The 23,614-nt window shown below is 48.6% G+C and overlaps 2 protein-coding genes across 2 annotated transcripts in view; both read left to right on the top strand.

The window, feature by feature from the left end:
* nt5dc1 (5'-nucleotidase domain containing 1) overlaps positions 1–23,611 on the top strand; it is a 35,294-nt gene extending 11,683 nt beyond the window's left edge. The window contains exons 7-12 of the mRNA XM_062467045.1: positions 8,885–9,059; positions 13,219–13,316; positions 16,186–16,307; positions 19,369–19,542; positions 21,695–21,863; positions 22,220–23,611. Of these exons, the coding sequence (XP_062323029.1) occupies positions 8,885–9,059; positions 13,219–13,316; positions 16,186–16,307; positions 19,369–19,542; positions 21,695–21,863; positions 22,220–22,332 (851 nt within the window). The 3' untranslated portion in view covers positions 22,333–23,611. The remainder of the gene's footprint in view (positions 1–8,884; positions 9,060–13,218; positions 13,317–16,185; positions 16,308–19,368; positions 19,543–21,694; positions 21,864–22,219) is intronic.
* The window catches only part of slc16a10 (solute carrier family 16 member 10), a 426,623-nt gene that overhangs the window by 365,830 nt on the left and 37,179 nt on the right, over positions 1–23,614 (top strand). The gene's annotated exons all lie outside the window — the stretch shown is intronic.

The raw sequence follows: 23,614 nt of genomic DNA, 5'->3' as shown, positions 1-23,614 counted from the left end.
AAAATCTTTGTTGGGATTTTGTGTAATAGTAAAGAACGTATAGGACCACAGTATGTTTATATGCCCATTCCACTGTAGTATTTTACCTGTACTGAACAGTACAAAACAAAGGTATTTGCAAAAAGGAATAGTATTTCTGACTGCTTGAATAACCTTTCATACACTGAAACAGTTGGTCCAGTTTGGGTTGCTTGCCTCCTAACCTAGTTTTGATCCATATTCTCATTTTTGTTTATGGCTGTGGAATTCAACTTGTGTCCGAATGTCTACAGTCCTATTTTATTGATGTAGCTTTTTTTCTTAAGAGGTATTTTTGGGGCATTTCTTCCTTATAGTGATGGTAGGGAGAGACAGGAAATATAGGGAGAGAGAGGGGATGACAGGCTGCAAGAGATGCCAGAGAACCCAAGCCGATGTGGTAAGGCCTTAGCCTACGTGGTACACACAAGTATCCGGTGAGCCACCCTTTAGATCGCTTTGAAACCAGTGCTTTGCATCCCTGCTAGCCTCCAGCATGCCCCCGTCCTAACCATGCGGTGCTACGGGTGGATTTCCCCTTCTGGTCTCAGTCAGGTCAAGTGTGTTTTTGTTTTTCTTGGTTTCTTCTCTATTTTAGGTGTTGGCTGGGAAGAATCCTTGGGCCACTCAAATACGTTTGGAAGGAGGTCTGGTAAAAAAAAGTTGGCAAATGTCTCTCCAAGCAAATGAATGGGGGCCAGGTCACGAGCAGAACTTCTCTCATGGATAGTGTTTACTATGGCTTAAAACGTAGCTAGGTAGGAAAAGTGCACATACTTTAGTTCAGAATTAAGTGCAATTATTGTCATTAGAGTGGCTTAAATGGGCCTTCATAACTATTCCCATACTTAGTTTGGATGGCCCTAAATTATCTTGATAACTTTCTCATTTTTCGTGTTAGTCCTATTGCTACAAGGAAGTGGTACTATGCAAAGTATTTTTCCTTCAGTTCTTTGTGATTTGGCAGATGATAGCATTAATACATTATTTCTTGCAGTTTGAGTAACTCCCATGTGAAGGTGGCTTGTGTTGTCAACTGTAAGTGTTTTAAGAATGGACAGAGTAAAGCATCCAGGGACAAGATATAGAATCTGGCAAGAGAGGACAGGTTTGGAAAAGAGTTGAAGCGTGGAGAACATTACATTTAAAGATAGCGTTGAGGTTCCCTCTGTTCCCCAAAATGGGTGCTTCTTGTGTCCAACAGCTATTTCTGCACAGTTGTGGGGACAGCAAAAGATGGATGTTGACACAGCCTCCGCTTAAAACAAAAAGGTAAATAGGTGACGCATGAAAACGAAATTTTGCTCTCAACGTCCTTCACTTCTGGGACAGCAAGAAAGAAAGAAATAGACAAAGGTCCCACCTGGGACTATGTAGTATCTTTGAGTAGCATCTGTGATGATCGACTTGTATGTATCTTAATGGTGACACGGCAGAGAAACTGAGACAGACACCTGGCTGTTTAGTAGGTAGCAGGATTTGATTACTCAGCTGAGGTGGAGATCATGAAGTCACTCTCCCCCACTTCAGAAGGATTGAGCTTATTGCTCCAGGAATAAACCTATAGTGGGTGAGGCCACAGGAGACCGAGAGATCTGACTCAGCTCTCTGTTACTGCTAGCGCTCTATAACTGTACCGTAATGACCAGTGGCTAGGCTTAGTTAACCAGCCTTCCCCTAAAGTAATCACTGTAAAGACTTCAAAGTGTCCATCGTGTTGCGTTGAAACGACACAAACTGGCCTGTCTAGAATGGTCTCCATAGGAATAACTTTTCTTTTATTGTCACGATTAAGATTTAAGACACATTTAGAGTGCTGCCTGTAAGTATCAGGTAATGTGGCCTCCCTTTTACACAGTGATTGGGAGGAGCCGGCTGAAGAAATGTTATGTTTAATTGTGACAGTAAACAGCTAACGTGCGCTTGGTTTTGTTGGCAGTACTGCTTATCCCATTTTGGACTACTTCATGCCAGCCAATTTATTTCAAACATGGTATTAAGATGCAAAAATACCAGTATGTTCTCATCAAACTTGCCACAACTTTGACCATTCATACGCTTAAACGTGGCCTCTATATCCTTTGCAAAGTTTGCCTTTTTCTTTTATATTTTTCATGATTACATGTCAGATGTTGATATAACCGTGTGTATACACACATACTGTTATGTGTGTATACACACATACTGTTATGTGTGTATTTCTCTGTGCTGGGAGCGCCGAAAACAACATCTTTGTAAAAAGTCGTCAATGAGCCAACTGTGTTTCTTCTGAACTTTCTCATCTCAAGCGATAAGCTTCGCTACATGTCACCAAGTTGTCCCCAAGAAAATTTTTGAAATGCTTGGTGGTCATCCATATCTCTGGAGCCCTGGTGGTCATCCATATCTCTGGAGCCCTGGTGGTCATCCATATCTCTGGAGCCCATCCTTTTGGACGCTATTGGATGTTGTTGTTTGGTCGTTGTTGCACACTCTACAGAGCATGCCTGTCAAATCATGAATTTGCATAATTATGGTCTTTGACGGTCGGTGTTAGTTCACTTTATAAGGACTCATGAGCAGGCGTTTAATCTGCAACCTGCTCAAAGTAAGCATGGTCATGCTCCGCCGCGTGTTGTCATAGCAACTGTCTCCATGTTTTCACGGCTTTGCACAGCGACATCTTAAACTTGTACCATGATGTCATCCGCGCTGCACACGGTCAGGTCCTTAAGGAGTCGTCATTGGAAAGTTGTGCTCGAGGGTTATTTAAGGGTCTAGGTTTACATTTGCAGCGTGGGCCACAACCGCCCTGTAAAGAGACGGTCAAATAAACAGGAACAGGCTAGGAGGAGGACAGTGGCTGAGCTGATAGTGACAAGACTACAAGACTGCACTAGCCTCTCAGTCCCAGCCGGTGTGAATCGATGTTCACTCACGATGACAGATTCGGAGCCTGTCGCTCTATTTCTTTTAAAGGCTTATCTGCTATATGGGTTGCAGTGAGAGGGCCCTCTGAAATAACATTTACATTTAGTCATTTAGCAGACGCTCTTATCCAGAGCGACTTACAGTAAGTACAGGTACATTCTCCTCGAGGCAAGTTCCTTGCCCAAGGGAATCGAACCTGCAACCTTCTGATTACTAGTCCGATTCCCTAACCACTCAGCCACCTGACTGAAATGATGCAGCTGATGTGTGCAGGAAGGGCAGGGGGAAGGGGTTTAAGTCGAACTGTTCCCGTTTGAAACGGGCGGACGGTGACGGGCGCAGCCGTGGAAACACATCATGGCAACGCATCGGCCTTCGAAGGGTGGGAACAAACACTGTTATGTCTGACATTCCGCGTGATGTCCTGATTTAGTTTTGTTCTTTGATCTGTGCCATGCTAACTGAAAGATAAGCCAAGCCTCTGTTTTGCATGCAACAATAACAGTCAACGTTTATGGCTTACAAAACCAAATAGAACAGAGAGGGCCATTAAATACTAGCAGTTGGTGGCCCTTCTAGAACAAGTCTGCCAGGTTACTTGGTAGACGATTTCTAGGGAGGGCTGTACACGTGTGTCTGATCAGAAACAGTAATTTAGCGTGTTTGTGTTCGGTCTCAGTACAGTGTTTTACTAACATGCAACCATTAGAGGCCACGGCAGGGGTGTGAGACTTCAAAGTTGGAATCTGTCTAAAATGTCACAATTGCTTAAAGTTGATACATAGAGCACTGTTAGGTTATGGAATTGCAGCTGGGTTCAGTTGTCAAAATGAGCACCAAATTTCTCTTTGACTACTATGTCATGCCGTGTTTTTACAACCACAAAATGTTCATTCCCACTCAGAACAGCTCACTGCTCAGAACCCAGAAATGGGATGTAAATCACTTGCTTTTGTGCGATGTTTATTAATGTTGGATGAAAGCAGACTTTTGTTTATCACACAGTTACATTTGATATTCTCATATTCTTGCTATATAGTTCTGTGTTTCCATCTGTGGTCTGTCTCATTTCTTATAATGTTTTTATTATGGCTCCCATACTGTTATAGGGGAGGGGTGTGAACTAGGTTCACTAAACTTAGCTACAGTATGAGCTGGTTGCCATGGCGAACTACAGGTTGTTGAAAACACATTGAAATCACTTTTAATTAACCCGTAGTTAAATGTTGCAAAACATCAACAGTCTGTCACATTGGGAAATCCAGATTACAGTCTCTGCTCTTCCTTTAGATCCAGTAGATTTAAGCAGCTGTCTGCCTGGGGCACGGCTGAGCGTATCTCACCAGAGATGTGGAGGCATCGTTCACGCTGATTGTACCTTTAGGCTGGAGAAACATTTATCACCATCAGTGCCACACTTTTAGTTGCTGTGGTTAAGATGGACTTGGTTCAACATCCTTTACTTTAGGGCTTTACAAACTTAGTTTCATTATTTATTGCATTGTTCTTCCATCAGCAGTTTCCAGCCTAGTGGGTTACAGCTGGTAGGAGCAGCAACTTTAGTAAACAGACATTGGATAGCTATCGTATATCGTATGTGGTGCCTGAAATGATTTATAATAGGAAAAATGAGTCAAAAGTGTGGTGTAAAGGTCCTAGGACTAACTAAGAATTTTAGGCTTTTTATTCAGATCATTTTGAGTATTATCTTAAAAAAATATTTTGCCATATAAGACACAATGCATTTTCACCCTATAACAGTTTCATTATAGGATGCACTTCACATAACATCCTCAAATATAGGTCCGCCCAATTCTTTTCCAAAGATGTCCTGTCTAAATATAGCTTAGGTTTTATATAATAACATTGCAATTTCCACACGTTTGCCTTTAGGGGAAAGTGACTAGGCATCTAGAGTCGAGTCTCACAGACCAAACTGCTCATCCATGTCCCAAACCACCATCCCTTCCATCCCAACTGCCATTGTTCTTTGAGGCAGATTTTTTGTTATTCCTTTTTTTTTATCGTATCAGCAAAATAGAATCGAAATTGATGTCTTTTTGAAATGAGTCTGTTGTCCACCACTGATGTGTTTCATGCCAAAAGGTTGTTATGGTCACAGACGCCATGTCACCTTGTGATACACTGCTGCTGTTTTGAATTACATATTCTGGAAAGTCTCCAGTCTCCAATGTCTCTAGTTGAGCCTTCTTTATGTCTTTTTACATCTTAACCCCTTGTATGTTCTTATTTAAACCCAGACACTGACGGATACTGCATGGTGATGAGTCTTCAATTAGGCAGACACAAATAGAATGCAGGCCTATGTGTTTAACCTTTTAGGAGAGATGTCTGTGCCCACTTGCTCTATTTAACAAACCAGCAAAAACGATGGTGCCTTCGGTTTTATCGAGGCTTAACATTACTGCGACGATGGGTCACAAATTAAGCCTGTCCCTGTTTCACACTGACCAAAAGGATAGAGAAAGGCTCAATATAGCAATCAGTCTTTTATAAACGGCAAGTCAGCTCAGTGGATCTCACTGCAGTAAATTTTCTTCAGGAAAAACATACAATGCAAAGTTGGTCTGGATGGTCGGAACTTTTCCCTCAATAGATTATAGCCTGCGATTCACTTCATGCCACTTACATACCCAAGGTAATGTTGCTGTCGTCAACTGTTGTCAAGCCGACAGCATGAATCCATAATGTTTATTTGCGTTTCGACAGCCTACGCCTTTCTCTCTGATGAAAAAAAATGATAAGAAAAATGAGCTACGTGCATTTAGCTCATTTTACCCTCATTTGTGGCGTGTCTGTTTGTGAAACGGTCCAGCACTCTGCCCCAATCTGCACTGCAACTGTTTGTGCATCCTGTAAAGAGTGCTTTGATGTGCGAGAGAGCTGGCCTGCTGGTGGTGAAGATCCCAGATGCTGGGCATCGTCCCAGGCAGGACCTGCCGTGCCCGCCTGCCCCCAGGCTCACGACATGCCCACACTTCCATATTCACACCCAACATATTGTCTACTTGCACATACTATCACTCACTCACGGACTAAAGTGGTCATTTCCTCATAATCTATCCTTACATTTACATGTAGTCATTTAGCAGACGCTCTTATCCAGCGCGACTTACAGTAAGTACAGGGACATTCCCCCCGAGGCAAGTAGGGTGAAGTGCCTTGCCCAAGGACACAACGTCATTTTGCACGGCCGGGAATCGAACTGGCAACCTTCTGATTACTAGCCCGCTTCCCTAACCGCTCAGCCACCTGACTCCCTATCCTCTCTCTGTTATAGCTGCACCAAGGGCGGAACAGCTCCATATGAATGCCCATGGAATTAGAACGGGATGTCATTAAAGCTCCTGTAGGTGTAATGTTGTAGGGGTCCACATATATAGTGTACCAGTGCAGATCTGAGTGGCCGTCAGTGTACAATATGACGTGCTGCTCAGGAGCTGAGAGAGAGCAAGGCCTGGGCTGTGTCAGGGTCCACCCCGAGCCAGCTGGCTGACCTACTGGTCGCATTAACTGGATGGGAAAACTCCAGAGGAAACTGGTGAAGTTATGATCCCAGGCCTCCTTTAACCCTTTACTGCCGGTAGTTAAGTTTCAATATGCTTTGTTCAACCGTGTTTGAAGTTCTGTTGATTTACACTTTAGTGTATGATTTCTTGGTGGTCATATCCAAGTACAGATTCATGCAGTAGGAATCTGTGATTGTTTTCTTTGTGCTTTGTCGCACCCTTCTGGTAAGAGTGAGGGATTGCTCTTTTATCTGCAGTGTTCTTACTGTACACTAGCCAAGTATTCGTTCACCTATAAAAGCAACTCTGTATTTGTACCATAAGATGGCAGCAGGTTCAAGTCTTTCGTAGCGACTGAAATGTGGGACCAATAATTTTATAAAAAATTTAAAAAAACGACAGAAAATCTAGGCAACCTTCAGTTATTGTGATAGTCTAGCAGGCAGCATTTCACTCGTGAAAGATAGACTTTACACTTTTGGTCTCTAATGAAGCTAATTTGTGATTGTTGCATAACCCATGTGATGGTTGGCAGCCTGTGACCTCTGGGGAGGTCAGCCTTCTGTCATAGGTGGAGAAGGGTACAAGATGAGTGGGTGGGTGGTGTCTGTTCTGCTGTAGTCCAGCTCTCTCTCTCTCTCTCTCTCTCTCTCTCTCTCTCTCTCTCTGTTGCGGGCACACACACACCATCTCTCATACACACACACACACACCATCTCTCATACACACTCACACACACACCATCTCTCATACACACTCACACACACACTCTTTTACACACACACTCTCATGCACAACCACTCTTGTCTCTCTCTCACACATTCTCTTACACATACACTCTCTCACACTGTCTCACACACACACACACCGTCTCTCTGTCTCACACAGACACACACACCGTCTCTCTGTCTCACACACACACACACACGCAGCGATGCTCCTTGAGCGGGCGTCCTGCTCGGTGCCAGGGTTAAACACCTGGTCCGATCACTTCTCTCCACTCATCTGCACCCGCCTTTTCTCCTGCTCGTGAAAAAACTCCACACCACTTCTCACATACTGGGAACATTCTTCAGCTGCAGGGCAAATAGAGGTCCACTTCCTGTTTTACAAGGTTGTAAGCGTGTCAGTGTTTAATTAAAATATGGCCCCTACCACTCGATATGACAGATTGTCAAGCCAACACTGTCTGATCGTAGAGGTGAGGGGGGTGTTGCTCGAAGTCTAGACTTTTTGAAATCGAATGGCTCAAGTATACTGTTCCAATGTAACAAAACACTATAATGAAAACACCCAGACAACGTTTTTTTTTTTTTTATTGTTTCCTCTTTTCATAAATAACCATGTGCTAATTGGTAGTTGTGTAGCTGTGCTGTTTGCGAAGCCTCCCTCCCATTCTAATAAACAAAGCTGTTGTTATTCATGGTGCCGCTGGGTGCAGCTCTCCAGGACAACACAGATGTTTTGACTGTGTCTGCTTATTAAACACAGATCAGAGTGGGCTAGATTTAGCTCTGCAGTGTCTCACTGTCTGCTGAAGCGCAGAGAGAGGCAGGCAGGCAGGTGGCGCCAGAGAGCAGCCAGGGGGCTTTAAGCAGAACGCTGCCCAGCCACCCTGACTCTGTGGGGAGGAACGTGACCCAGAGATCCCCCCTCATCCACCCCCTGAGCAGGCTGCCAGAGGTTTTATACTGAACGACTGGGTGTGACTAGGGAGCCAGATGGCTAGGGAGGGGGTCTGGCTAGTAATCTGAAGGTTGCCAGTTCGATTCCCGGCCGTGTCAATTGACGTTGTGTCCTTGGGCAAGGCACTTCACCCTAGTTGCTTCGGGGGGAATGTCCCTGTACTTACTGTAAGTCGCTCTGGATAAGAGCGTCTGCTAAATGACTAAATGTAAATGTAAATATGTTCGTCTGTGTTCTACATCATTAGTTCAGAGCATCGCCACGCACACACTCGCACGCACAAATACTCACACACGCTCACACACACGTACACCATGTGTGAGTCCAGTCAGTGTGTGTGTGTGTGTCAAGGTCGAAGACTGTGCTGCCTGCTGCTTGTTAGCACGGTCTGGTGTTTTAATGAAAACCATTGGCTGGCCTGGAAGCCTCTAAACTTCAAACAGTCCTGGGAGGGCAGGAAAGGGAGTTCACTGTGTGTCTTTTGACCCTGTTGATCAGGATGTGACACAGCACAATTCCTCCATGTAGCCTTCACATGAAAGACACACATGCCCACATCACTGCATTTTGATTATTTGATTATATTGGAAATGTGGTTTCTGAGATGTCAAAGCATCCATCTGTGTGTGAAGATCAAGCCAATCTGTTGACAGAATATATTAACTGTGTATGTTGTCTGTCTGTCTGTCTGTCTGTCTGTGTGTGTGTGTGTGTGTGTGTGTGCGTGTGTGTGTGCTCAGAGGATGCTGGGACGTACTTCCCCAGTGTGAAGCGGGACCCAGGCAGGTACCTGCAGCCCTGCTCCGACGCCGTCAAGACCTGGCTCCGCTGCATGAAGAACGCTGGCAAGGTCCTCCTGCTCATCACCAGCTCTCACAGCGACTACTGCAGGCTCATCTGTGATCACGTCCTGGGGTAAGGAGACCAGACCAGAGCAGGCCAGACCAGGCCAAGACCAGGCCAAGCCAGGCCAGACAAGGCCAGACCAAGACCAGGCCAGACCAAGACCCAGGCTAGGCCAGGCCAGGCCAGGCCAAGGCCAAGACCACGACCAGACCAGCCCAGGCCAAGACCAGACCGAGCCATGCCAGACCAGGCCAGACCAGACCACACACTATCCCCGCAGGACACTGTGTGCTTTTACCGCAGCCATGAATCCCACCTCGCAGACCAGCTGCATTTATGATCTGTCAGTGTGTAGGGTTCTGCTCAGGACAAGACCAGACTCACCAGGATGGAAACAGCTTCTACTGTTGTCTACGCCAACTCCCACTCCACACCGCCCTCACATTCCGTTTTCACACACAAACACACACCACACACACACACACACACACACACTCACCCTCAGCTCCCAATGTGCAGACAGCAGCAGTTTCCCACTAGCCCAGCCGACGTTCGGAGCGCAAGGGAGGGACTCCTACTATGGAATGTGTGCAGCGTTTGGTTTGTCCCCACAGGCTCTCCGTAGGCTCGTCACTGAGCAGCTGTGTGGGCTGACCCAGAGGACTGGACAACGTAGCACCACTGCTCCTTGCTGCAGTGTACACAGTGTGGTTCAGGCTTATTATTCTTGCCTAAACCGTCTTACACACTTGGTCTGGTGGGCAATGAAGTGTGTTGAATTGAATGCTCTATTGTGGTCTTCCTGCCCATGATCCAAACGCACACACACCCACCAACACTCTACCCAGAGTGCGAATGATACAATGACAATTGGGTGGGGGTCACGATTACAGGTAAGAACGATATAGGTAAGAACGACCTGTTGTTTTTACCTCTTTTGGGGGGGTCCAAGTCTCAATTAGTGGGGTCAAACCCCCCCAATCCCACCCGTAATTCAAACCTTTGACTCTACCCACTGAAGACACAAGACTTCACGACCATCTTCATCCAAACCTTCACTGGTTTCATAGCCAACACACATCCAATTGACGCTAGCCTCAGTATCACCATTGCTGGGAACTGAGAGGGGGCGGGGGGCGGCGGGGGGGGTGGGGGCGGCGGGGGGGCGGGGGCGGGGGTGGGGGGCGGCTGGGGGGGGTGGGGGGCGGCTGGGCTGAAAGTGAACTGTTGGTTCTAACCCAGTTCCATCTCGAGGGATCACTGTGGCTCAGCCCCCCCCTTCATTTCCTGTCAAACAGCATGGCCAGGCCATTCTGTTGTTCCTTCACCTCTCCACCCCGCTCCTCCATGCTGGTTTGGTTTCTGTGGAACTCACCCCTGCACCCAGACCCGCCACCTTTAACACCGCAGCATGGGTCACCTCCCAGGCAGTCGCCACGTGGAGCAGAATCTGAGCTGTGTGTCTGTTTGTGCTAAATAGAGGGAGAGAGAGGGAGGGAGGGTGAGGGAGGGAGGGTGAGGGAGGGAGGGAGGGAGGGAGGGAGGGTGAGGGAGGGAGGGAGGGTGAGGGAGGGAGGGTGAGGGAGGGAGGGAGGGAGGGTGAGGGAGGGAGGGAGGGAGCGAGGGTGAGGGAGGGAGGAAGGGAGGGTGAGGGAGGGAGGGTGAGAGGGAGGGTGAGGGAGGGAGGGAGGGAGGGAGGGTGAGGGAGGGAGGGAGGGTGAGAGGGAGGGTGAGGGAGGGAGGGAGGGAGGGAGGGAGGGTGAGGGAGGGAGGGTGAGGGAGGGAGGGTGAGGGAGGGAGGGAGGGAGGGAGGGAGGGAGGGAGGGTGAGGGAGGGAGGGAGGGAGGGTGAGGGAGGGAGGGTGAGAGGGAGGGAGGGTGAGGGAGGGAGGGAGGGTGAGAGGGAGGGTGAGGGAGGGAGGGTGAGAGGGAGGGTGAGGGAGGGAGGGAGGGAGGGTGAGGGAGGGAGGGTGAGAGGGAGGGAGGGTGAGGGAGGGAGGGTGAGAGGGAGGGTGAGGGAGGGAGGGAGGGTGAGAGGGAGGGTGAGGGAGGGAGGGAGGGAGGGTGAGGGAGGGAGGGAGGGAGGAAGAGAGCGGGAGGGGGAGGGACAGAGGGAGGGTGAGGGAGGGAGGGTGAGGGAGGGAGGGAGGGAGGGAGGGTGAGGGAGGGAGGGAGGGAGGGTGAGAGCGGGAGGGAGGGTGAGGGAGGGAGGGAGGGAGGGTGAGTGAGAGGGAGGGTGAGGGAGGGAGGGAGGGTGAGGGAGGGAGGGAGGGTGAGGGAGGGAGGGAGGGTGAGAGCGGGAGGGTGAGAGTGGGAGGAGGAGGGAGGGAGGGAGGGGGAGGGAGGGTGAGGGAGGGAGGGAGGAAGAGAGCGGGAGGGAGTGAGGGAGGGAGGGAGGAAGAGAGCGGGAGAGGGAGTGCAGTGAATGCTTATCTACTAAGGGAGTCAGGTGGCTGAGCGGTTAGGGAAGCGGGCTTGTAATCAGAAGGTTGCCAGTTCGATTCCCGGCCGTGCCAGATGACGTTGTGTCCTTGGGCAAGGCACTTCACCCTACTTGCCTCGGGGGAATGTCCCTGTACTTAATGTAAGTCGCTCTGGATAAGAGCGTCTGCCAAAATGACTAAATGTAAATGTGCTATGGAAGCAAATCAGTGACATAATGTTTTGAATTTTAAAATACATTGAATACTTAATATTGAAATTTAAACACCACCGAATTTGTTGGTTTTGAATTCACCTCTTTAAAATTGAAATATGAATTAATTTTTTTATGTAAAAAAAATAATAAAAAAAAATCCAAAACTTCAAGGTTCAGAAACTCAGGTTAGCTGTTTGTCTGATCCGAGAAATTAAAGAAAAAAATTTAAGCTTCAGAAATTGAAATGGAACCAAATTCAGGCTGTTCAAATTCAAGGCAAAATATTTCAAGCCAAAAAAATCTCGGCAGAAGAATTTGCATCAGAACAAATCAGAATGTTTTCCTGTGCTCACTGGTTTAGGGATAATTATGCTTTGCTGTCGAGCTGGTTGGTCTGGTTGTGATTCAGCTGACGGCTGACGTTGCTTAGTTTAAAGCCTGATACTTCAGGCAGGATAATCGGATTCCTGCTCACCCAGCTTCGGGTGAATTCCCACAATTTCCAGAACACGCTTGCACTTTGCCCTCAATGCAAGGTGTTGCGTTGTGATCCTTGCTTTCCAAGTAATAGCATGATTACTTATCCCCACGCTTCTCTCAAGAGAGTCGGGAGAGTTACCCAACCTTTCAGGCCTCCAGGCAGAAGGCAGGTCCCTAGCAGGGCAAGGCCAGAGAGCTGTTAGAAGTCACACAACAAGCCCAGGGCTATTCCAGACCCACACACCCTCGGTCTAGACCCCTCTGTGGGAATAGGTGCCTCTTTAGCCGTGGCGTGCAGCACGTTGAGATCAAAACAGTCTGTGCCGTCATCTGTTTGCTTTTTATTGTTATTTTTAGCCCTCCCTACTTTGCCTTTCTCGCAGGGCAGCAAAACAGTGCTGTAGCCCATATGTTGCACGGAAATGAATACAGCATGTAAGACTAGAACCACTTAGTTTTTTGTTTTTTTTGCTTGGGTTTAACCGTATTATAGTTTTTTTTCCCCCAGTATTTTATTCCACAGCATACAATTCCTTAGTTTGTGATCTCCTTTATTCTACTCATTTCAAGTCCTAATGCTATGCTTGATTTGTGTTTTGCTGTGGCTAGTATAGGCTTGCCACCCACATAGGGCCACAGTGAGAGGTCCTAAAGACATGTCAGTCTTAGCCAGGCCCTCGGTTCAGGCCCGGTCCAGGCCCCCGGTCCAGGCCCGGTCCAGGCCCCCGGTCCAGGCCCGGTCCAGGCCCCCGGTCCAGGCCCGGTCCAGGCCCGGTCCAGGCCCCCGGTCCAGGCCCGGTCCAGCTCTGCTGCTGTGTGACTCACCCTGCTCCCAGTTCATCACCAGATACAGTGTGTTACAATCTCTGTAATTGTGCTCGCCCTGATGTGTTTACATTCCTCTCCACATGTTTGAATGGTTCCCCGACTATTCCCATCCATCTCTTTGTTTACGTGCACCACATCATGGAAACATTTCCCATCAACTCTCCATAGAACCGTTCCATGGAAATATTCTTTTCCATGGTTTTGTAATGTACGATCCCTGTCCGTGTGTGCCAGGCTTCCTGCTGCGTCCGTACTGAGCGCTCTGTTCCTGCTCTGCTTGCAGGAAGGACTTTGAGGAGCTGTTTGACGTCATCATCACCAACGCCTTGAAGCCTGGCTTCTTTTCCTTGGTGCCCCAGCAGAGACCTTTCCGGACCCTGGGTGAGTCTCTGCCCACTGTGCCGTCCCACTGCCCAGACCCGCATCAGCGTGGGGTTGTCTGCCTCCCCCAGGTCTTCCTCTCTTCTCCACAGCTAATACTCCAGAGAGAGTATTAGCTGAAGAGACGCATATTTAACACCCCAGTGGAATGATTACTTAGGAATCTCAGGTTAGAGATTACTGAAGATTGGTTCCCTTTAAGAAATAATAAAAGAGAGTTCCCTCTCAAACCCCAGACCCTCACCTGGCCCCCACCACTATAACACAGACCTTCACCCCAGCCACTACCTCATGGTGTGAGAGTACTGCTTTCTTTCACAGGAAGCAGATTCTATCCAGGTTCTTATTGACCGATAGCGTTTGATTCTCCGTGATCCACAGTGGGTATCTGATCCAACCCTTATCCTTGTCAATCTGCCCACGCAGCTGGTGTGGGATCCCAGGGCTGCATGTAGACGTGTGCTCTGTAAGGGGAGCTGAACTGCTGCTGCTGAGGAATGCTGCTTCAGCTGGACTCTCTCTCTCTCTAACTCTCACACTCTCTAGCTCTTTGTCTCTCTCTCCTGTGTCTGTCTCTCTCTCTAACTCTCTCTCTGTCTCTCTCTCTCTGTCTCTCTCTCTCTACTGTCTATGTCTCTCTCTAGCTCTTTCACTCTCTATTTCTCTCTCACTCTCTAGCTCTCGCTCCTGTCTCTGTCTCTCTCTAGCTCTCTCTCTCATTGTCTCCCTTACTCTGTCTCTCTCTTTGTCTCACTCTTTCTCTGCCCCTCACTTGCTCTTTCTATGTATCTCTCTCACCCTCTTCTTCTGTCTGTCTGTTTATCTCTCTCTCTCTCTCCTACAGCCAGGGATAACACAGGAGAGATGCATTATGTGTGAAGCACAATGATCCAGTCACTCAAATATTCCTCTCTGAGCCGAGCCACGCTGGCAGAAAGGCCCTCACAAACATTAACTCTCTGCTGTAGAGACACCACACTGGCTTCAGCATTTCACTTCAATATAACTTTTTTATCTTGTACGTCACAAATTGGGGGTTTTAAAGTGTCTCTTTAAATAGTTGAAAACGGAGTACGTACCTGTTATTAAACAGGACCTACAGAGCCATTTTTCAGGCGTTGCCAGGTCTCTCTAAATATTTACCCAGCGCATACAGCCTCACTTTACTGGGAAAACGCCACCAGATCTGACATGCTAATAGATGCCCTGGTGTTTGTACGGATGGAGTGTGTTTCTGTTCTGTGTCCCGTGAACTGCAGCAGAAACCACATACCTCTCATTCCCCTGTCTCTCTACGTACCATGCTGCTGTTACTGTGTGTGTGTCAGCCTGTGCTTTTTCACTTTCTTCTGTCACAATATTTGTAGGTTATTTAACCTTCGCATGACCCTGGTGAAGGCGCTGTCCTGTTCCACTTGTGTATAGAGGAGCTGTCCTGTGTTGCAGTTTGCAACAGCAGCAGGGTACAGAACAGCACTCCGAGTACAAGAGTACATTTGAAGCCATTGGTCATATTTGTCATGTGTGCTGTGGAATGTACTGGGCCCTCCCTGACATGTCTGCAGGGAGAGTAATGATCCGGCTTGTTGTGCAATTGAGATTCCACCAGCCTCATTTCAAATTTGGATCAAGCTTTCATGTGGCCTTTTGAGTTATACAGTCAATTAATCACTGTTTTTTCACTGAGGAGAGGGAGGCTGGCGGTGAGGGGTTGGGAGAGGGGACTTGGAGGGGAGGAGAAGGGGGCTGGGAGGGGAGAGGGGGCTGGGAGGTGAGAGGGGGGCTGGGAGGGGAGGAGAAGGGGGCTGGGAGGGGAGGAGAAGGGGGCTGGGAAGTGAGAGGGGGGCTGGGAGGGGAGGAGAAGGGGGCTGGGAGGTGAGAGGGGGGCTGGGAGGGGAGGAGAAGGGGGCTGGTAGGTGAGAGGGGGGCTGGGAGGTGAGAGGGGGGCTGGGAGGGGAGGAGAAGGGGGCTGGTAGGTGAGAGGGGGGCTGGGAGGGGAGAGGGGGGCTGGGAGGTGAGGGGGGGGCTGGGAGGGGAGAGGGGGGCTGGGAGGGGAGGAGAAGGGTGCTGGGAGGTGAGAGGGGGGCTGGGAGGTGAGAGGGGGGCTGTGAGGGGAGGAGAAGGGGGCTGGTAGGTGAGAGGGGGGCTGGGAGGGGAGGAGAAGGGGGCTGGTAGGTGAGAGGGGGGCTGGGAGGGGAGAGGGGGGCTGGGAGGGGAGGAGAAGGGGGCTGGTAGGTGAGAGGGGGGCTGGGAGGGGAGAGGGGGGCTGGGAGGGGAGAGGGGGGCTGGGAGGGGAGAAGGGGGCTGGTAGGTGAGAGGGGGGCTGGGAGGGGAGGAGAAGTGGGCTGGTAGGTGAGAGGGGGGCTGGAAGAGGAGGAGAAGGGGGCTGGAAGAGGAAGGGGTCCAGGCAGAGCCTCTGGGAAGCACCCAGGGGGGTAGAAGAGGAGAGCTGCCCTTCTACCCCTCCTCCCAGTCCCCTCTACCCTCCAAGGGACCAGGGTTGTGTTCTCCTGGTTTCGCTGATGTCATGGCTGCTGTAATCTTTACCAGTCAGGACTGAGGCAGAGAGAGAATCCGCATCAAATCTGCCTAGGAAATGAGTAGAATGGAAGGGACCATAATTATGCTCATTTCCCCAGCACTCATTTCTATACCATAACACAGTTTATCCCACTAAGCAGCGGTGTGGAACGTAATCCATATCGTTAGAACCCATTCCCTCCCGTTCTGTGTCCCATGCTTGAGCTGAGGGGGGGGGGGGGGCGAGGTGTGGTGGTGTGCCGAGGCGTGTGGTCACGTCTGCTCGTGTATTTAGCGGTGTGTGGGTGAGCTGTGGTGACTGTGCGTTCGCTTGTCTGCCCCGCGACAGTGAGCGACGTGGAGGAGAGTGAGGGCCTGCCCTCCCTGGACAAGCCTGGCTGGTACTCCCAGGGCAACTGGCCCCACCTCCACGAGCTGCTGAAGAGCCTGACGGGGAAACCTGAACCCACGGTAGGTCTGATCCCGCACACCAGCTGTGGCACTGAACACCGGGGGAAGAAACTGTTATATTGTGGTTAGAATGAAATGACGATTCTCGTTTACATGTGCCTGACTGTTCCGTTGAGGAAACTCGCAAGTGTCGCTGACAGGAATCTGTGTAGTACAGGAATCTGTAATAACCCAGACCACCAGGATGTTACAGGCTGGCTGGCAGGTTGACAGTGACCTCAGCTCCTGACAGGCACTCGTAGATCAGAGCTTCTCTATAAACCAGCTCGGGGAGAGATTCACACTGATGTGAGGGAGGTAGGAGCAAGGCGTTGTATACCTGCAGACCTTGGCAGGAGTGTGGACAGAGGCTGGCGTGCCAGCTGGATGTCTGCTGAGGGGCTCTGGACACAAAGTCCCTGACGGGAGTTGGAGCCGGTGAACAGCCTGCAGGAAGGCCGGATTTCCAGCCAGGACAGGCCTCCTCTCTCTCTCCCAGTCTCGGGCATGGCCGGCCCCGGGTGCTCCCAGGACCGCCCATCCTCATCCACGTTCCGGGCCCCCGCCCCGCACTCCTCACCCCCAGCCCGCTCTCCCCGGCCTGGGGCTCAATGCCCCCTCTGTTCCCCCGGCCACGTGCAGAAAGCTCTCGCGGAATGTAGTGTCAACCTGCACAACCTGCACTTAGCGCCGCTGCTTAAAAGCAGTCCTCCAGGGTGACCTGAGGCTCCGTGTTTTGGGCCGCTCTCCACTTTCACCTGACAGGACTTACAACAGGTGGGCTGAATAGGAGGCATTCAAGTCAGATTACAGACTTTTCTGTGCTCGGGTCCAGATACCATCAAGGACACGGCTCAGACGTGTAGATAACATCGCACTTCTTAGTTAACTGGGGTTTGAGTCTAATAAAGTTGGTTATGTACCCCTGTAGTGCAGCAGAGAAAACATTGTCACTTTAAAAACATTCTGTCAGCCAAGTAAATCAGTTTATGATATTGCATTTCCTGTATGAGTCATTGTGAGTTTGTTAGTCCATCCACAACCTACTGAGACGGCTTTGCTGTACGTTAGTCGTAACATGACAGTTTCATTACCTGCATATCAGGGGCATTACTGTCGTCAACTTAGATATTTAAGGTGGATTATGTCCTTATCTCTCCTCCCCCCTGTCTCCTCCCCCCCCTGCCTCGACCCTGCACCCCAGGCCCCACACAGCGGAGCACAAAGAAGTCATTAAGGCCTGGCCCCTGGCTGGCCTGACTCCAGGTCTGTTTACCCAGGGGCCTAATCGCTGGCCTGAGTGAGGCAGAGATAACAGGGAGGCCATGGCTCTCAGACGGGGGGAGGGGTGCTCTACCAGGGGGAAGATGGACGTAGATAATAACTGGGGGGGGGAGGGTTTTTGATATAATTTTTTTTAAAATAATTAGAGTTCTGCTTCATCAACGGTTAAAGTTGATTAAGTGTAGCCTGAAATCAGACAATTAATAATAATGATAATTTGTCTGTTTTGTAGTCGTCTCAGTCTGGTCCCAAGTCAGCCTAATGATAGCGTCTCCATCCCCATGAAAGCTGCTCTATAATAATTTGCCACTGTGCTAGAATTCCTGGCCCTGTAAATATTTATCATACTGATCCGAAGCCTCTGGCAGTTTAGGGAGTGGGGGTCTGGAAAGCACAAGAAGTGCAGTCCCCAGCAGTTCTTTCTAGTTTGGTTCGAGCTGTCCTGAAGTCACGGCCAGTTCTGGGAAAGACTGGTGGAAACCTGATGCCTGGAGCTCGTTGTATCCCCACCGGCCCACCTCCGAGCCTCCCAGACTCCCAGCCTTCCAGCCTCCCAGCCTTCCAGACTCCCAGACTCCCAGCCTTCCAGACTCCCAGCCTCCCAGACTCCCAGCCTTCCAGACTCCCAGCCTCCCAGCCTTCCAGACTCCCAGCCTCCCAGCCTCCCAGACTCCCAGACTCCCAGTCTTCCAGCCTCCAAGCCTTCCAGCCTCCAAGCCTTCCAGCCTCCCAGACTCCCAGCCTTCCAGCCTCCCAGCCTTCCAGACTCCCAGCCTCCCAGACTCCCAGCCTTCCAGACTCCCAGCCTCCCAGCCTTCCAGACTCCCAGCCTCCCAGACTCCCAGCCTTCCAGCCTTCCAGCCTTCCAGACTCCCAGCCTTCCAGCCTCCCAGCCTTCCAGCTCTAGCAGGCCAGTCTGGCTGCCCTGCCTGTTTGTTTATGGGTTGTGAGCCTAGTCGTAGATACAGCAAATGGTCTGAGGAGTGGAAGGGGTTCCTGAGGGGCCCAGGAGCCCCCCACCCCCCCTGAGTACCTCGTTCTCTTTCTGGGGGTTTGTCTCGTTTAGAGACGCCTCCCTCCGCACTCATGTGCACAGGTACTGTATGCTCACTGTGTAACACCCCTTTCACATTCCATACAAGGCTGTGAGAGGTATGTGAGTCATTTGTATTTGTAGTCTTTCCTTCTCTCTTGTTGTGTTTTGTAAATTCATCTTTTTACTTCGTTTCACATACATTCTTTTGTGAATTGCTTTTCAGAGTGAGGATGCCTTTTAACTTTGAACCAGCTAAGCCCGTCTTGCAATACGCCTGTCCAAACCTGTTTTTCTTTCCATTCGTATAGAGTACAAAAGAGACGTGATGGTCGAAGGAGAAGTGATGAGTTTCGCAGTCTCATCGTGTCTGGTCTAGCTTTCCCTTAGGGACCTTAGTAAGACACATGTCAGCAGTATTGAATGTGAATACTGCGAGCAAAGGAACTCAGCCAAGTTGCATATTGTATAATTTTATCAGTGCGGAAGAAATTAAGGATTTCCTATGTGTCAATAACAATCAGTAAATCAGCTATTGCCTCTTTATTTGTTCATGTATTCTATCTTGTTTTTCACATGAACACATTCAAATGTGTTCCTGTTGTAACTGACATTGTGTATTGATGACAGTCGTGTATCTGGGGGGAAAAAAAACATCTGCTGGCTGCATCTGATCTTTGATATATTCCCTCCTCTCACTTTCCTCCCTGAGAGAAACTTTGCTAAAACAGTTGAGATGATTCCTCTCTGTGTCCTGCCCTACAGGTGGCATACTTTGGGGATAGCATGCGATCGGACATGTTCCCAGCTAGCAGCTTTGGGAAATGGGAGACGGTGATGATCGCAGAGGAAATGGAAGGAGAGGGCATCCCGAAGAGCCAGGCTGCCAAGTCCAACGAGGCCCAAGTGGAGCCTCTAGAGAAGAAGGGAAAGTTTGAGGTGAGTTCACACGAGCAGCTGTTTCCGTTTAATGCAGTCGCCCACCTTCCCCCTGCCTAGCTTTTAGAATCCTCCTCCCTCCCTCTCATTGGCTGAGTGCCACAACATACCCTCTGTAGATTGTGAGAGTGCATATGTGCGCTTGCGCAATACTTCTTTCGGTGAGCCCTTTTGTAAATGCTTTCAGCAATTACTATGTGGTAAGTATACCGTGGTGGTTCCATATCATTACAGTTTCAAATCTAATGGAGGAGCCAGTGAAACCAGACATGCTGAAACAGGCTTGTGTGAGATTACCGTTGCTTAAGGCTTTGTAGAGAAACGACAAGAAAACACATTTAAGGGCAACTGATACACCACTAGAAAACAACAAAGAAATCCTCACAACTTGTCTTTCCCTCTCTCTCTCTCTCTCCCACATTTCATGTCCTCTCCATATGAACTATCTCTGTCGATAAAATAATACAGGCAGTTATGCCCCCAAAAATATATCTTTAAGAAATGCTCACAACTATGGGATATCGCCCAGCAGTAGCCCGTGTCTCTCAGCGCTGGCCAGGCTGGGGCCTGCTGAAAGCCTGGGTCTTGACAGTCCCTTCCTCCAGAGGTATCAGGCTGCAGGATGTTTTGTTCCAGACAGAGGGGAGTTGGGCTAGCCTGTGAACCTGGAACGTGATCAGGACGGACACATCACTGCCTTTTTCAAGAGGCCATCTTCCATGGCCTTCTTTGTTTCAACCTTTCTCCTTCTCCTACTTCTGCTGCTATTTAGATTAGTATAGTTCTCTCTTTTTACTTTCTAAGACTTCTCACTTGACTATAGTTCAAGTTGTTGGGACAGTGAAATTGCAGTAGTAGAGGTTGTCAAGGTTTCTGTTCTGTGTTCCCCTGGTTTAATGGACGCTGGTTATCTTCTGACTTCCTGACTGGAATCTGTATCATGGCCAAGTGTGATAAGATGGTGGAGACGTCCCCTCTGCTTCAGAGTTATGGAGTAGTTTCTTTCACAAGAATAACCAGGCCTGTGTGTTTTAGTGGCGTTATCCTGTATCAGAGACAATCATACACGTTTTTTTCACAGATGATAACCATGTTTCTGTCGTTTAACACCAGTTTAGCGCATCTACAGTATGTGCTTTTGGGTTATCATGAAAATGATAAAAATGTGACGATAAACGATAAAAATGTGAATGGAGAAATGATGTTGACCACTCTGGACTTGTATTAATTTCAGGTTTGACTTCTTGTTGGTAAAGGAAATCTAAACAAAGTAAATTGTTTTACATAGAACCAAATGCCCAATGTCTTCCATTAAAATGATGCAATAATTATGACAGTGTATAGCTTGCAAACTGGTTTGATTAATCTATTTATTATCTCTAACTACATCCTGTTAAGAAAGATATTTTTCCTATTTTGCAGTTTTTACCGTAACCCTAACCACATATCAACACTCAGTGGATAAGTAATACAGTTGAGAGGAAGTTCACTATAGTCTTATCTCTCCCTAGCTCTCACTTTGTCTCTCTCTCACCCCTGCTCTCTCTCTCTCACCCCTGCTCTCTCTCACTCACCCCTAATGTCTCTCTCACCCCTGCTCTCTCTCACTCACCCCTAATCTCTCTCTCACCCCTGCTCTCTCTCACTCACCCCTAATCTCTCTCACCCCTGCTCTCTCTCACTCACCCCTAATCTCTCTCTCACCCCTGCTCTCTCTCACTCACCCCTAATCTCTCTCTCACCCCTGCTCTCTCTCACTCACCGCTAATCTTTCTCTCACCCCTGCTCTCTCTCTCTCACTCACCCCTAATCTCTCTCACCCCTGCTCTCTCTCACTCACCCCTAATCTCTCTCTCACCCCTGCTCTCTCTCACTCACCGCTAATCTTTCTCTCACCCCTGCTCTCTCTCTCTCACTCACCCCTAATCTCTCTCTCACCCATGCTCTCTCTCTCTCACTCACCCCTAATCTCTCTCACCCCTGCTCTCTCTCTCTCACTCACCCCTAATCTCTCTCTCACCCCTGCTCTCTCTCACTCACCCCTGCTCTCTCTCTCTCACTCACCCCTGCTTTCTCTCACTCACCCCTTCTCTCTCCCTCACCTCTTTTCTCTCTCTCATTTATATATCTTACTCCTGAACCCTTTGTTTAGGACCAGGGCATGAAGTCTCCCTCGGCACCATCGGAGCAGTGGGGTTCCTACTTTGTCGACACCCATAAGAGTGTTGAAGGGGAGGAGGAGAGCCAGAGGCTCACCTGGTGCTGCCACAGCCTCCACAAGTACAGCACCATGGCCATCCCCAGTGTGGAAGCCATCGCAGGTACGGGAGACAGGAGTTAGGAGACTTTTATTTTGAAGGGCAATGTATAGTAAGGTTTATTAAAAGAAACATGTATATATCCCCTGCATCTCTCACTGGGTGGTTGTTAGGAGTGAAGGAGGCAGTGTTGGTTTCTTGACAGGGGCAACACTGTCTGGGTTTTTTGGGTAGTGACCATTGCCCCCATATATTTTGATGTTTCACAATTCCAGTTGGTTTCCCAAAAGTATGTACATTTTCCAAAAGGTACAAATCACAGACCAATCCCAATATAACTACATCAGTATAACGATTATAAGCTGTATAGACTGACTTCATTGAATTATTGGTGAATATTCTTTCTCTCGACTTGACAGACCTTCCCCTAGACTACAAGTTTCCCAGATTCTCACCAAACAAGCCGTGTACCACAGGCTACTACCCCAGGCCTCCAGACTCCCTGCTCAAGATGGTCCAAAGTCAGTCCTAAGAGCCCTCCCTCCCTCAGCCCTCAGGAGAGGAATGTGCCTCCATGTTTCCTGTAGTTCCTCACCTGAACCACCCTCTCCATGAAGCACAGGAGTCACACTCCCATTTAGAAACACCATGTGAATGTAAAGCACCGTGATACTCCGTCTGTCTCCTTCTCTTTCAATTTCTATATTTCTCTCTCTCCCCTCCCCCCACTATTTCATCATTGCCTACATCTGAACGTTGTTAGGTGGTTTATTGTACGTGCGTAATTGTGACTTGCCAAAATAATGTATGTTTGTGTGTGTGTGTGTGTGTGTCAGCAGCACACAGCATAGTGTTCTCATTGTTTAATGTAAAAACCACCCTTTTGTAATGAAGATGAGTAGTTGGTGTTACGGTTGAATCCTCACCTCTTCGGTCCATCCACCAGTGTACTGTACATGTTCATAGCTGCTGTAACAACCAGGATAAGTAGGATCTCTCCAAACGCAGAGGATATTGTCTCGGTACATTACAGAAAATTGCTTACCTCAAAAATATGATCCGAGTTGAAATGCAACTTCAAATAGTCACAGGAGTGTGTGTGTCCTGGCAGTCCGTCATGTCCAGTATTGTTGTGTTGGTTTGTGTCAGTAAACACTATTATACAACTACTGTATGTATTATCAGGGTTCTTGTTTAACTGTATGGATTTTGGTCAGTGACTTGATATTCCTTTCAAGGTGTGTACCCTTGTGTCAGTTTGGTGGAAGGTGTTCTTAAAGGTATTGTCCTACAAGAAATGGCACAATCTTGCTCTTCTTTGGTGTCGCCTTTCTCTTAAAAGAATACAATAATAAGTCCTTCCTACTGTATGAAAACTGTAATGCTGAATGGTAAAGAAGACTATGCTCTTTGTTTTCTGTATGTTATTTTGGTCCAGCAGTACATGTTGTGGTCTTTTGAGTGATTGTGTAAAAAATGTAGAATACTTATGCTTCATATGCAGTACCAATTGGAGATGTGCTCAAACCGACTTCTGAATGGTTGCACTTGTTAGAAGCATACTTCTTGTATGACATGTCTTAAATATGCTTTTGGCGTTATTGTTCTGACAGGTAGAACTGTATTAGCTGATAGTGTCAGCCAAAGTGTTATTATTTAGGTTGCATTGCAGCTTTAGTGATTGTACTTCACATACTCATTCTTTTGTATCTGACCTGTAAAACTTTAACCCATTGCCTTATGTTTCAGTCATTAGGGAAAGTGTTCAATGTACTGTGTATGAAATAAAGATGTTCTACAATTTTGTTACAATT

This window comes from Osmerus eperlanus, chromosome 8 (genome assembly GCF_963692335.1).
Source record: "Osmerus eperlanus chromosome 8, fOsmEpe2.1, whole genome shotgun sequence".
NCBI classification, from domain to species: Eukaryota; Metazoa; Chordata; class Actinopteri; order Osmeriformes; family Osmeridae; genus Osmerus; species Osmerus eperlanus.
The sequence above is the reverse complement of the archived record's forward strand: the minus strand, read 5'-3'. Positions and strand labels throughout refer to the sequence as shown.